Genomic DNA, 15,833 nt, shown 5'->3' with positions numbered 1-15,833 from the left:
AGCCAGAATGCTCAACATCCTTGCTGGATTAAGCCTATAAAGAGCATTAAATTTTCAGAAAGTGACATAAAATGAACCTGACAGAACTATATTTAGGTATTAAGATTAACCTCATATCATATTTAGAACAAAATCTGAAGTTCTGTGAAAAAATGCAGGTTCATACATACACACACACACACACACACATATTCACAGTCTATATACAACTAACATAATTTGTATAATCTGTATTAATAGAATGTTAAAATTAATACACAAACTAAGAATGAATGAAAATGTGTTCTAATTCCCGTGGCATTCATAACTCACTAAAATGTTTCTAGTTATCACCACACAGCATGAAAGCTCATAAAAGTACCATTCTGAGACACCTTGATAGAATGTCTTAATAGTCAATAAGGGTATGAGTTAAATATTCTGTAGCAGCTTTCACTTATTTTTGTTTGTATTCAAGTCTTCATTAATATTAACATTTTTATGTATAATTTCCTTAAGTTTTTAACCATGTTAATTAACACTCAAGTGAACAGAGGTGATTTTCCATTCATTTGACTGAACATCTAAATGAACAGAAGTGAGGAGATCCCATTACTGGTTTACAACAACCATAACTCAGGCTTCCTGCACACATGTAATATTTTTATTGCTATATATGTAAGTAAAAAACATCAGTAGATATATGTGAATTTTGTACATTATAATGTATAGCCTTTGAATGTTTTAATTTATATCCTACATACATATCTAATAAATATATCTTTACAAAACTCTACTCAACTGATTTTCAATATACATTATCATCAACTAAAATTATGTAAACCAATACCTTTTGTTGCATCCATTCCTCCAACTGCAAACAACACTCCTACTGTAGACTTTCTAGGCTTTGTGCGAGGACTTTGTAACATGGGTCGTCTCTCTGGCAACAGATGGTATTTCATTGCTTCCATGATGAGTTTTTGACATTCAATGTCATCCTTAAAGAGGACATTATTTTCCATGTCTGCCAGAAACTGGCAAAAATAAAATTAAACACGTTAAAGTGCTAAGCAAATGGCAAGAAGTTTAAAAGAATAAAAATTATAATGGAACATTTTGTCTGAAAAATATTGCTGTCTGGCTTACAATAAACATCATCAGAATGATCACACAAATAGAAAAAGTGTAAAATTAGATGAATCAATGTACAGAACACTCACATATTTTGAAATATACTTAGAAAGATAGAAGAAGGGAAGGAATGAGGTTCACCTTATTCTAATGGGCGATTCCTGCTCAATGCTCCAAGGGAAGACACAATAAATTTCCCAATGTCACTGCCAATATACCCAGAGGAAAATGCTTCCTATCAAATTTGTCACTCAATTTAACCCTGGCCATATGTATCAAGAATCACAATAATTACAGCAAAATATCTAATCTGGGGGTGTCAAAGACATTGCAGCAAAAGTTGGACTCTTCAAAGTAGATTCTGTTCCCAACTCTGCAAATGACCTATTCTGTGATCTTGTAAGATTTACTTTTCCTCTCTGTACCTCAGTACAGTACCATAGAGGCTGAAATGGCAAAGCGGGAAGGAGGCAGAGGTCTATACAACGACATTTATACTAGGGCTGTCGATTAATCACAGTTAACTCATGATTAACTCAAAAAATTAACTGAGATTAATCGCAGTTTTAATTGCACTGTTAAGCAATAAAATACCAATTAAGATTTATTAAATATTTTTGGATGTTTTGCTGCATTTTCAAATATATTTATTTCAGTTACAACACATAATACAAACTGTACAGTGCTCACTTTATATCATTATTTTGATTACTACTATTTGCACTCTAACAATGCTAAACAAAAGAAATAGTATTTTTCAGTTCACCTCATATAAGTACTGAAGTGAAATTTACAAATGAAGATTTTTTTTTGTTACATAACTGCTAAACAAAAACAATGTAAAACTACAAAAACAAAACAATGTAAAACTTCAGAGTCTAGAAGTCCACTCAGTCCTACTTCTTGTTCAGCCAATCACAAAGACAAACAAGTTTCTTTATATTTACAGGACATAATGTTGCCTGCTTATTATTTACAGTGTCATCTGAAAGTGAGAACAGGCGTTCGCATGGCACTTTTGTAGCCGGCACTGCAAGGAATTTAAACATACGTATGCTGCTTCATGCTTTGGCCACCAATCCAGAGGTCACGCTTCCATGCTGATGACACTTGTTAAAAAATAATGCGTTGATTAAATTTGTGACTGAACTCCTTGGGGGGAGAACTGTATGTCTCCTGCTCTGTTTTACCCATAATCTTCCATGTATTTCATATTATAGCAATTTTAGATGATGACTCAGCACATGTTGTTCATTTTAAAAACATTTTCATGCAGATTTGACAAAACACAAAGAAGGTACCAATGTGAAATTTCTAAAGATAGCTACGGCACTCGACCCAAAGATTAAAAAGCTGAAATGCCTTCCAAAATCTGAGAGGGTCGAGGTGTGGAGCCTGCTTTCAGAAGTATTAAAAGAGCAACACTCCGATGTGGAAACTACAGAACCCGAACCACCAAAAAAGAAAATCAACCTTCTGCTGGTGGCATCTGACTCAGATGATGAAAACTTGTGTCAGTCTGCACTGCTTTGGATTATCATCGAGCAGAACCCGTCATCAACATGGACTCATGTCCTCTAGAAGGCTGTTGAAGCATGAAGTGACATATGAATCTTTAGCGCATTTTGCACATAAATATCATGTGATGCTGGCTACCACAGTGCCATGAGAATGCCTGTTCTCACTTTCAAGTGACATTGTAAACAAGAAGTGGGCAGCCTTATCTTCTGCAAATGTAAACAAACTTGTTTTTCTGAGCAATTGGCTGATCAAGAAGTAGGACTGACTGGACTTGTGGGCTCTAAAGTTTTACATTGTTTTATAAATCCAACTTTCATGATAAAGAGATCGCACTACAGTACTTGCAATAGGGGAATTGAAAAATACTATTTTTTTTTACAGTGCAAATATTTGTAATAAAAATAAATATAAACTGAGCACTGTATAACTTTGTATTCTGTGTTGTAATTGAAATCAATATATATGAAAATGTAGAAAACATGCAAAATATTTAAATAGTATTCTATTATTGTTTAACAGCACGATTAATCGTGTGATTAGTCACAATTAATTTTTTTAATCATGTGATTAATCTTTTTAATCGTGTGATTAATCGTGATTAATATTTTTAATTGCTTGACAGTCCTAATTTATACAGTGTTTATTACGATAGCATCTAAGCACTGCACAGGTATAAAAACACTAAGACCTGATCTACACCTAAAATGTAGGCTGAACTAGCTACATTTCTCAGGCGTATGAAAAAGTCACATCTTCAAAAGATGTAGGTAAGCTGACCTAAGCCCTGGTATATGTTAATAGAAGAATTTTTTTGACAATTTCACTACCCGCCTCTTGAGGGGGTGGATTAACTACAGTGACAGAAAAACCCCTTCCATCACTGTAGCAAGTGTCTACACTACAGCGGCACAGCTGCAGTGCCATAGCTGTGTCAGTCTAAACATCTGTAGTGTAGACATGCTCTTAAGATCTGTCAAGGGGGCAGTTGTGATATAGACCCCTATTATGAGTGGGATGTTAGTTCTTCACACTGTTCTTGGTTCAATCTTAGATTGCTACTTTTGAACACACCAATGAGTTTTCTTCTGTACTGGTTCTATGTGCAAATGCACTGATCAAACTCAACTTCATTTCATTGCAGCATGATGAAATGAGTCCCAGGTTCATCACATGTGCTAAAATGTCTACAGAACAGTATCAAGTATTCTAAAAAGTTAGGAAATATACATTAAGAGAACTGTGCAATTAGGTCCAGTAAAAAGACGACTGAGGTCAGACATGAAAGCATAATTTCTTCTGGAGAGATGGTCATCGTGTATAATTCCCAGCATAAACAAGAAGAGATGGAGACTGTGGCTCCTTCAGTAAGAAATATTGCTTTTCCTTATGATGCATGGATTGGATGAAGATGGCAGTCAGCCATGACAGATCTCATATTCCTGCCTGCCTCCAGAGAACCATCTCACTTTCAAGTGTACTAACCAAGCTCTCTCAAAGATTGCCCCTGTAGGTTAGCCAGGTTCACTGAATTGATTTGGTTATTGACCACAAAAGCATAAGCATCTCTTGTGAATTTAGAGCTGCCTAGATTTAACAAAGCCCACTATTGGTTGGGGTGGTGGTATATTTTCCCAGTGGGTCCTCATTGAAGTATTGTGTCACACATAAACACAAAGATCCCAGGAGATGAGTTGTCTAACTGCTGCACCATCCTTTAAAGATTGTGTAGTGTGCACTCCCTCTGTGGATTTGCTAGCTGATACAAAGGAGAGAGGCAAGGCCATGGCTTCTACCTCACTCCTTTTTTGACAGGCTAGTACTCAGGTGAGTGCAAGATCTCAATTGTGCCCAGCTGCAACATGGGAACATAAGGAAAGGAGGCACATTGCACCCACTTCTCTGACTTGTGCCTCTGTGCAGGAGCCAAGCACAATTTCCCCCTTAGTATGAAGTTTTGTACACCCAATTCCTTTATTCCTTTTGAAAGTTTTGCACTCAATTTATGTAATTCACTTGTTTGTGATATTCCTACTTTATTTTTTGTTTTTGTTTCTCAGCTCTCTTGGGGCTTTTGAACCCAACATTTGTTATCATGCTGCAAAAATATCTAAAAAAATACTAGATTTCTGTAAAATAAAAGAATCAATTTCACAACTATTAGGTCTTACTCCATTTTATGCTGGAAAAGGGAACATATTGCATACATATTTTTCCTTTGCCAAAAGTGATAAATTCAGGTCAGCATAGAGGCAGCAAAATGAGTTAAGGCAAAGGTTCTCAAACTGTTGTCTGCAGACCACCAGTGCTCCGCGAGCTCCATTCAGGTGGTCTGCGGATAGCTACTTCTAAGGTGCAAACCTGGGCGGCCGCAACAAGAGAATGAAGGGCCACCCACCTAATTGGTGCAGCCGCACAGGTGTGGCTCCACTAATTAGGTGCCTGGTCCCTGGGGAAGAAGCATAGGTAAGGTGAGGTGATGGCCTTCAAGGGGATAGGTGGGAGGGTACAGTGGGGTGAGAAAAGGGAGGTGTGGGGAATTTGGGATGTGCAGGGCTGCGGCAGCCAGAGAAAGAGGCAACTTTCCCCAGCACCAGGGCTGCGGCTGCTGGGGAGAGACGGCCCCCCTTCCCAGCCTCAGCTCTGTGGTGGGGGAGAGACCCCCTTCCTTCCTGGCCCCAGCATGGGGACTTCTGCAGCAGGGGAGAGAGGGCACATCCATCACATTAGAAAGACTACTGATATTAAAATGTGAGTTGTGTGCTTTTATTTGTAGGGAAAAAAGTTAAATATTAAGTTTTTTTATGTAGCGCTTTTATCCAAAGTGCTTTACAATAGTTAGCTAGTGGTACAAACATTTGGAAAGATCACTAAGTGGTCCGCTGAGACCCTCAGCAATTTTCAAGTGGTCCGCGAAAAAAGAAGTTTGAGAACCACTGAGTTAAGGAAGTAAACAGAACTATAGATTTATAAAAAAGTTTTCCATCAGATTGTAACAACTTATGTTTTTAGACTAATGCAAAATACCATAATTAATATTTTAAACTTGGCTTTAGCAAAGGTTTGCTTCTATTTGAAAAGCAAATTAAAATCCCTTTGATTAAAACCATCAGTAAGAAGGAACAGTGCCTATCTTAGTTTTCATCATTCTCAGTTGCAATACTTCACCTGAACTGCTTTTTTTTAATACAAAGCAGTGCTTGCTACTTTGACAATCTTACACTCATTTAATTATTAGAAAATTGCTAAACTGAAAGAAATGTTACAATGTTTTAAATGTTGGCATGCAATGCTCTATACTTGTGTACAGACAGAATATCAGTGTCACACTGCTGTCTAAAAGAACGAGGAGTACTTGTGGCACCTTAGAGACTAACAAATTTATTTGAGCATAAGCTAAAACATTTGATATTAGGCCACTATATTCCTGAATAAAAAGGACCAGATAAGATTCTCTCTCTATATATATACACACATGTAAACACAACTCCTTAACTGGCTGAATGGATTACTTTTGATGCCACACATAAGTGCCTCTACAACACCACCAACCTCTGCATCCTTCTAGATCAAGACTAAGAGTAGGCACTGAAATCTGCTTTCCTATAATACAGAAGGCTACCAAAAGGACAACAGTCTGACCTCAACCCAGTCCTTGGATCTACTTTTGAGACTGACAAGTACTATTTAATCTTTTTTTTTGGGGGGGGGGAATGGGGGAGATCAAACCCACTAAAGCTGTATAAATTAATACTTCTTGCAAAATTCTTCTTTGCATCTCCAAACAACAAATATATCTACTCACTAGAATAGAGAACCCCAGCATAACTATGATTTACTATAGCACAAGGTTTGGACCTATGAAAATAATTCCATGATAACTAAAAATATAAGCAGTCTAAGGCTGTTTTTGACTAAAAAAACCCAAACTGTGTTCTTGTGACTAAGTCCACTGTATTGCAATTCATTGTAAATTAATATTCCCCACTGAAACAACCTGTCTTGACTTATATATTTTACAAATGCTAACCATTTAATAGAATGCATTATAATCATTATAATTTAATTATAATGCATGCTGATTTTAAGTTTTAACTGATCAACACTGATAAAACAACCCCAATTAAAGAAAAAGAAATGTGTGTATCCAGTAAAAACCTGCAAAACACTGGAAATAGTTACTTGTATCTAAGGGCTTGTCTAAATGGAGCAGTAATATGGATTATGGGAGCATGACTTCTAAAGCACACTTATGTGTTACTCATTAATTGGTCCATGCAGACCCCATTGGAGTGCACCAAAGGTTCTCTAGTGCGCTTTAAAGTAATGCTGTGTGAGAGAGTACTATGTTAAAGTGCTCTAGAGAACATCACAAAGAGATTACTTATTACAGTATATATATATTATACTATACAATGTAACATACATTACTCATTACAATATATACTAAGAGAAAGCCCCCAAAAAGCCCTGTTTTTTTTGACATCTACATAAAAGGCAACAATTGCTAAAAATAAACCCTGAAAAATGCAATTAATAAACCCCCAAAAACAAAAGCCCCAATTATAAATTACAGTTTTCTGGGGATTTGGTTATTTATGTAGCTCCTTGCACCAAATTTCAAAGACATTTATAACTGAGCAATTACAAATGGTGCATTATAAGCACATCTGAAAAACAGATGCAGAAAGAGGTATAATGTTTGTATATTTGGAACAAATTTTTTAGCAGTAATTTAAAACAGAAAATTCTAAAGTACTAGGAGCTTCTGAAGAAAAGAAAGCTGAATCTCTCACAGTTAGGAATGTGATTAATCAACTTTTCAGAATATGATCAAAGACCAGATACTAGCCACTGGAACCTGGTAAACACATAATACAAATACAAATAAACAACTATGTCACAAGCCTTTGCAACAGCAACAAGATTTTCCAGATGTCTAGGATGCTGCTTCTGTCAATAAACAGGGATGCCAGAATGTACAATGGTAGCTTCAAAGAAATTTTTATAAATAAAACTGATGAAATAGAGGTTCCATTATAAGTTTTGCTGCCATTAGCTCTACAGTCCTATAACATTCTTCTTCTTCTTCGTTTAGCCAGATAGTTGGCCATAGCGATAGTTCACCATTTGGTCCATTCCTGCACAACTGCAAAGGCTTGATGGTCTGAGAGTCAAACATCGGAACAGACTTGATAAACTCATGTACTGGGCCACCTCCACTCCTCGATTCGTGGAATTTTCTCCCGGATGTTTCAAGCCACCCGGAGAACGACATTCGCTTGAATGTCCTGTGGCATCCTTGTGACATGTCTGAAAAGCATAAGACGCCACCTGTGGACAATGGCGCTAGTAGTCTGTAGTCCCAAACAACCATAAACATCTGCATTACAGATGAAGTCATGCTACTTTATACCCAGTATACAACGTTGACATTTTGTGTAAAATGCCTTCAGCTTTGTCCAGTCTGTTCAGTATAGTGTCCATGTTTCGCACCCGTACAACAGTATGGAAGGATACAGCTCAAATAAATCCTGAACTTGGTTGTCATACTAAGATGATGTTGATTCCATATCTGTTGTAGACGGCCCATGGCAGATGCGCGATTCCAATCTGATGGAGAACCTCTGTGTGAGAATTGGAGGAGATAGTAAGTATAGAACCCAAAGCTGGAAACTGATTCGACAGTTTCATTGTTCAAAGAGATTGGAGTCGCAGGTGGACCTGGTCCTAGATTTTTCAGTTTTGTCTTTGACTATGAAGCATGAAGACCAATCTTAGCTGACTCCCCCTCCATATGCTGGAGTGCCTCATGAAACCTGTCGGGGCTAAAAGATTATCATCAGCGTAGTCAAGGTCTGTGAGCGAGAGATCACCAATCTCAATGCCTATCGACCTAACAGAATGATGCATTATGAAATCCATTGGCCGACAAAAGAGTGCAGGGGCCAGAACGCAGCCCTGCCTAACACCAGATACTGATTTAAAAGGCGTTGACATCCAGTTCCCCAGACAAACATGGGCAGTGATTCCATTATGCAGTTCTCTAATCAAGTCCAGCAGAGTAGTAGGGACACCTACACCCTTTAAGGCCTTCCGTAAAGTGACACGGTCTACTGAATCAAAATGCAGCCTTAACATCAACATACGCTATGTGCAGGTGCTTCCTGAACTCATGATTTATCTCTGACAACTACCGAAGGGCCAAAATGGCATCTAATGTGGAACTGTTCCTCATAAAGCCTGACTGTTGGGGACAACGCTTCCGATGTAGCAAAGGCTCCAGGCATGCCAGCAAAACATGCGCAAATACCTTTCCTGGAACGGAGAGCAAGGTGATTGGCCTGTAGCTCTTACATTCGCTGCACAGTCCCTTGCCCTTATAGAGTGAGATCACAATACCATCCTTCCAGGCAGTTGGCAGGGTTCCAGTTCTCCATACCAGACAAAAGGTGGCCAGAAGTGATGCTGCTACAGGATCAATAGCACATTTTAGCAGCTCTGAGGGGATGCCATCAGCACCAGCTGCGCGTCCATTTTTCAGTTTAGAGATGGCATACTTCACTTCATTCAATGTTGGTGCATCAGTACAAATGTCTGGATCCAGAACCGCAGTGACTGCGAGATCATCCAGTTCTGAACAAGTGGCAGCTGGAGGATGGTTCAGGGCACTGTGATAATGTTCCACCCAGCATGAGAGAATGTCATCATCCAATTTACATGGATGGCCTTGGCTAGCATTCAGGATACCATTTGTAGTGACTACCTCTTGACCACTGAGGTTGTGAATGGCGTGGAATACTGGTGGCAAGTCTCTCCTGGCTAAGCCAAATTCAACATCATCTGCCACTTGGTTATAATATGCCTTGCGATTGCGGCGTGCCAGGGTGTTAAATTTTCGCTTCAGCTGATTATGAGTGTGTTTATCACCACGCTGGCGCGCTGAGGCCTTCAATTTAATTATCTGGAAGGCCTCCTCCGATAGCCATGGTCAACGTGCTGGATGCTTATAGTCAATCGTCTGCTCAGTAGATTGGTTGAGGGGAGAAGAAAACAGGAACCAGGCAACCTCCATGTCGTCTGGCAGATTAGCTAGAGCTGAGAATCTGTTGCTGACATCAATACAAAACCTGTTGGCTAAACCTGGCACACGGAGTGTGTAGATGTCAAACTTCATCATCAGAGAGGGCTTACCTGCTCATTGGAACATCAACACTATACGGGTAACCACTAGATGGTGATCTGGGTTCGCCGCGCATTCTGCACCACAATAAACTCTACAGCAGGCGAAGATATGCCTATCGTGTGTAATGATGTGGGCCAACTCCTTTTGACTGACACAATCATGAGAGATCCATGACATCTGGTGTAAGCGTCGCCACTTGAACCATGACCCAAGAATGGAAAGATTCTGGGAGGCACAGAATGTAAGCAAGCGGCAAGAGTTATTATTGGGTGTGCCTGAACCATAAAGACCAATGACCTGTTCAAACCCAGTTCGCAGGGAGCCAGTCACTGCATTTAGGTCACTCAAGATCACGAGATTATCATGTGGAAGGACTGTGCATACTAGATGTTCCAATTGATCACAGAAATTATCTTTAACTGAGGGTATGTCTACACTACGAAATTAGGTCGAATTTATAGAAGCCAGTTTTATAGATATTGGTTTTATACAGTCGATTGTGTGTGTTCCCACATAAAATGCTCTAAGTGCATGAAGCCGGTGGACCGCGTCCACAGTACCAAGGCTAGCGTCGACTTCTGGAGCGTTGCACTGTGGGTAGCTATCCCACAGTTCCCACCAATTGGAATTCTGGGTTGAGATCCCAATGCCTGATGATGCAAAACAGTGTCGCGGGGGGTTCTGGGTACATGCCGTCAGGCCCCTCCCCCTCCGCCAGAGCAACGGCAGACAATCGATTCGCGCCTTTTTATCTGGGTTACCTGTGCAGACAACATACCATGGCAAGCATGGAGCCCGCTCAGCTCAGCTCACCGTCACCATATGTCATCTGGGTGCTAGCAGACATGGTACTGCATTGCTACACAGCAGCAGCTAATTGCCTTTTGGCAGTAGACAGTGCAGTATGACTGGTAGCCTTTATCAGGTATCTGGGTGCTGGCAGACGTGGGGCTGCATTGCTACACAGCAGCAGCCCCTTGCCTTTTGGCAGTAGATGGTGTATTACGACTGGTATCCGTCGTCGTCGTACTCCAGTTCAATCATAGGCACCTGGGCAGACATGCTTTGTCTCCTGGAGACTCAGTCCTGCCGGCAGTCCTATTGAACCGTCTTGACGATGATGGCTAGCAGTCGTAGTACAGTATCTTCTGCCAAGCACCCAGAAGATGCCGAGGACTATCAGTCATAATGCACCATCTGCTGCCAGCTTAAGATGTAAAAAATAGATGGACCAGATTTGTTCTGTGGGCTGTAGTCCATGAAAGCTTATGCTCTAATAAATTTGTTAGTCTCTAAGGTGCCACAAGTACTCCTGTTCTTCTTTTTGCAGATTTGTTCTGTATTCATTTGCTTCCCCCTCCCTCCGTGGTCACCTGTGCTCTCCACGCTGGGCAAACAGGAAATGAAATTCAAAAGTTCGCAGGGCTTTTCCTGTCTACCTGGTCAGTGCATCTGAGTTGAGAGTGCTGTCCAGAGCGGTCACAATGAAGCACTGTGGGATAGCTCCCGGAGGCCAATAACGTCGAATTCCGTCCACACTACCCCAAATCCGACCCACAAAGGCCGATTTTAGCGCTAATCCCCTCGTCGGAGGTGGAGTAAAGAAACCGGTTTAAAAGGCCCTTTAAGTCGAAAGAAAGGGCTTTGTCGTGTGGACGTGTCCAGGCTTAATTCGATTTAACCCTGCTAAAGTCGATCTAAACTCGTAGTGTAGACCAGGGCTTAGTCAAAAGATTCCTCTGTCGACACAGACTACTATGACAGTGAAGTAACCGTGTTGATGTTTAAGATGTGCAATTAGTAAATGAGGAGACATAGGCATCCAGGTTGTCAGGGAAGACTTGGCTTCGTGTCGCAATAGTACTGCTACACCATATAAATGGTTGGGGCTGCCAGAATACAGTAGGAAAGAATCGTCCACCTCATGATGTCTGTGATCCATCAGCCTTGCTTCTATTAGTCCTGCGATTGATATACCAAGACAGTCCATTTCGGGTGAGACAGCGACCTGATGACCATGCCTGTGAAGAGTTGCAATATTCCAAGTTGCAATTTTGGTGGACTGCTGGAGATCCCAGATACAATTGCATGCATTGTCACAATGTACTCCAAATGTGCCTGTCGACATCAGTGGACGTGCGTCCCCAGGGGGGCTTTGGCATGAACCCATCATGTTTGCACTGAGGGAAGACGGCACCGACGGGGCATCTACAGCTGAAAATAAGGCAGGGGCTTTAACCCTGGTGCTGAGTACTAGGTTATTCATGGTCAAAAAAAAAGAGCCAATGATTACCCCGGGAAATATCTCGTCCCACTAGGATGAGATGGAGATGCAGTAACGCAACCCTATTCCTGGTCTACCAGTACTGGCTTCATGCTGTATGACCTGAGCCACTGAGTCTTTCTCAACGACTTCCTTTGCCTCGGGTAGCTAGGTGCAGCTGCTGCCCTGCATCTTTGCTGCCTGTGTTAGCCATCATTTTCAGGGTTCACGTTGGATCTGTCCACCTCGCATAATGCCCAATGCAATATTTTGGACAAACCTTCATCGCTGATGGCATAGCTCCAATGTGCAATCCCCTACTTCAGATGCTCTGTAATTTTTTTTAAGTTTGTGAGTTTAAGTCCCCACATCTCTACTTATAACAAAATGGCTTTTAGTGAGCCCTCCAATTTTCTGTCTCCTTTCTTCCAAACAGCTTTGAACCTTCTGCCATAAAATTGGAAACAGTTTCATTATATTTTACTGTGTTTGCTATGTCACATTGCCCATTGCTGTGTGATCATGTAACAAAACATCATACTATAACGCACCCTCATAGGTCAGAGTGAAGGCTGTTGTTGCAACTTAATTCAATTTCCTGATTTATGTGTGATTAACATTCATTTTAAAAATACTTCAATTTCATTTTTTGAGGAATCTGAAAAAATTGAATAAATGAAAAAGGTGATAGAAATGTAGAATCAGAAATGCCAGCATACATCTGCAAAAGATGGAAGAAAAGTGAGAGACACAATAGTGGTTGTAATCAAGTATTGTGTTGGTGTTTTACCCTTAATGTTTAGTGTCCAATTAGTACTGATCATGCCCAATTTCTCTTGATTTTATATTTATTTACTAATTTCTGTAAATTCTATTTCCAAGGACTCTAGATGTTTCAATTACAGTCGATTAAAAGACAAGAACAATATAAAAATAGCTAAGAACATAAGAACAGCCATACTGGGTCAGACCAGAGGTCCATCAAGCCCAGTATCCTGTCCTCTGTCAGAGGCCAATGGCAGGTGCCCCAAAGGGAATGAACAGACAGGTTATCATCAAGTGATCCATGCCCTATCACCCAATCCCAGCTTCTGGCAAATTCCTGCCCATCCTGGCTAATAGCCATTGATGGACCTATCTTCCATGAATCTATCTAGCTCCCTTTTGAACCCATTATTGTATTGGCCTTCACAACACCCTCTGGCAAGGAGTTCCAGAGGTTGACAGTGTGTTGCGTGAAAAAATACTTATGTTAAACATATGCTGAACAAAATAAGTAAGCCTTAACTTATTTCCTGAAGGTCAATGGACTCTGACCTTAATACGTTTCTAAAGAAAGTGAATTACAAATGCAGGGACCCACAGCTCAGTAAGTTCTGCCACTGGTTATGGAGTACTCAAATGTAAGTACACCTCTACCTTGATATAACGCTGTCCTTGGGAGTCAAAAAATCTTAACGCATTATAGGTGAAACCGCGTTATATCGAACTTGCTTTGATCTGCCGGAGTGCACAGCCCCGCTCCCCCAGAGCACTGATTTACCACGTTATATCCAAATTCGTATTATATCAGGTCGCGTTATATCGGGGTAGAGGTTATCAAAAGCAAATGCCTTCTAGCCAACTCATCTAATGATCATAAAGAGGACACAAGGTGCATACAAGTGCTTTAAAGATAATCATTAAGAGATTGAAGAAGGTCACAGTTCATAGATGTTGATTAGTGAATTTTATTTGTATATGTCAAAGGCTCATGAATACCTTAGTTTTCCCATCTATAAAATGGAGATAATTCTTACCGTACTTTACAGGGATGTTGCAAGTGTTCAGTTTGTAAAGCCCTTTGACATTATATAAGTGCTAAATATTATTAATGAAATCAATGAGAGCAGTTATTTTAATGACCCTAGTGCAGGTGGCATTCTCATCCATTCAAATACAAAACTGACTACAGATCTTCCCCATTCCTCATTTATTTATCTCTATTTCTAAGAAACCAAAATCACTACTAGTTGGGGGAACTTCCACATAGACAGTATAAGTATGTCCCCTAAAAATACTGATGTTATCCATGGGAAGAAAGAGCTAATGGTTTTATATTTGTAATAATTTACCTGTGGAGCAAGCAGAGGCAGCCTAATGTAAGCCAACAGCTTACTAAGTTCTCTCCTTCTCTGTTCCAAATCATGTCGAACCCAAGTAAGCAGTGCATTCAGTATAGTTTCTTCATTAGGAATATTCATATCATCACTTGCCAAAAGCTTTGCAATTTCAGCGGCTGGCAATAATAAAAACTCCTGGTTTCTAATTACTTCCATGAAATTCTCCTGAAAAAGAAAAGTATTTTCAATATGAACACTGAAGACCTTTGGATAGGCCACTATTGTCATCCGCTGCTGAAAGTTGTAGAAACACCATGTATTGAGATGCAGATTTTGCTGAGTAGAGTACAGCATACTCCAGTAATGGGCATGTTTGTAATGGTCTTCATTATAGTTGGATTGGTTTGTGTCAAATATAATTTCCAATGAATAAATGAACAGGAAAACAGTTCTAACTTTAACTTTCGGTGGGTTATTTTAAATTGTTTTTATTGTTTTGTAAGTCAAATACAGCTGAATAAGGTATATAGATAATGGAATGAAGATATAAAGGATTCACAGTACTGCACCAGGCTACAAATTTATTTATTTTTAATCAACAATTACTTTTTTGATAGGTTTCAATTCTCCACATCTTCCCTTCTGTCATTTCTAATAGCCTGTCCTCATTTCAGGGTAGGAAGAAACACAGTATAAAATGTTTCCAACCATAAATGCACATTATTTAAAAATACCAGGATTTTTAGAAGGTTTTGTGGAAGCTTTATTAAACTCAAGTGCAAGTGGTAAAAAAAACACAAAAAAATAAAAGAGCAATAAGAAGCTTATAACAAATATATTTTGCCAAAATTGAATGCTTTTTTAATAGTACTGAAAAGGGCAAGATCACAGTTCCTCCATGCTCCTTTGCAGGGGAACAAGAAGAAGGCATAAGGTGGAAAGAGTCTTTGATTCAAAATAATACATCTACACTGCAGTGGAAGACCCGTGGCACAGCTGTGGCTTGTCCAGGTCAGCTGACTTGAACTTGCAAGGATTTGGCCGGGGGCTTTAAAATTGCAGTGTAGATGTTTGTGCTTGGCCTCGGGCTGGAGCCAAGGCAAGCTCAAATGTCTACACTGCAATTTTATAGTCGCACAGCCCAAGCCAGCTGACACGGGCTCTGAGAGTCGATGCCACAGGTTTTTTATTGAAGTGTAGATGTACCCAATGTGGTCTGCTCCTGGAACAGCACATCTATATGTTTCCTTTTACTCAGAGTTTGTAGTAACTCCATGATCAAGTCCAAAATTAGCAGACATAATGTAGCTGAATTTTAGGAAAACATTTGATTTAAACTCTAAAGTAATCTTACTCTCAAAATTAATTGAAATCGGTTTGGATATCCAAACACATGTAGACTGAAAACTGGCTGAAATATTTTTGTTTTTTTAGAGGTAAAAATAAAAGCCAAAATATCCGCAGGAGTGGGTGTGTTCGATAAGGGGACTGTGCAGGGATTAGTGTTAAGACCAACCCTATTTAATATCTTCATTAATGATCTAAAAGCAGTAAACTGCACGTTAGTGAAATTCACAGAAAATCCTAAATTGGAAAGACCTTCATCTTGGAAAAATGCAAGTTAGTATCTCAGAGGAAAAATAATTCAATA

At 39.7% G+C, this 15,833-nt stretch overlaps 1 protein-coding gene across 6 annotated transcripts in view; it reads right to left on the bottom strand.

Annotated features, from left to right (window-relative positions):
* The window catches only part of KLHL5 (kelch like family member 5), a 102,167-nt gene that overhangs the window by 26,179 nt on the left and 60,155 nt on the right, over positions 1 to 15,833 (bottom strand). For all 6 annotated transcript variants that reach the window (XM_054030426.1, XM_054030427.1, XM_054030425.1 and 3 more), the window contains 2 exons: positions 14,195 to 14,407; positions 830 to 1,016 (listed from right to left, as the gene is read on the bottom strand). In XM_054030426.1, the coding sequence (XP_053886401.1) occupies positions 830 to 1,016; positions 14,195 to 14,407 (400 nt within the window). The remainder of the gene's footprint in view (positions 1 to 829; positions 1,017 to 14,194; positions 14,408 to 15,833) is intronic.

Source organism: Malaclemys terrapin, chromosome 5 (assembly GCF_027887155.1).
Source record: "Malaclemys terrapin pileata isolate rMalTer1 chromosome 5, rMalTer1.hap1, whole genome shotgun sequence".
Classification (NCBI taxonomy): domain Eukaryota; kingdom Metazoa; phylum Chordata; order Testudines; family Emydidae; genus Malaclemys; species Malaclemys terrapin.
Note: the sequence above shows the minus strand (reverse complement) of the source record. Positions and strands in the feature narration are given on the sequence as shown.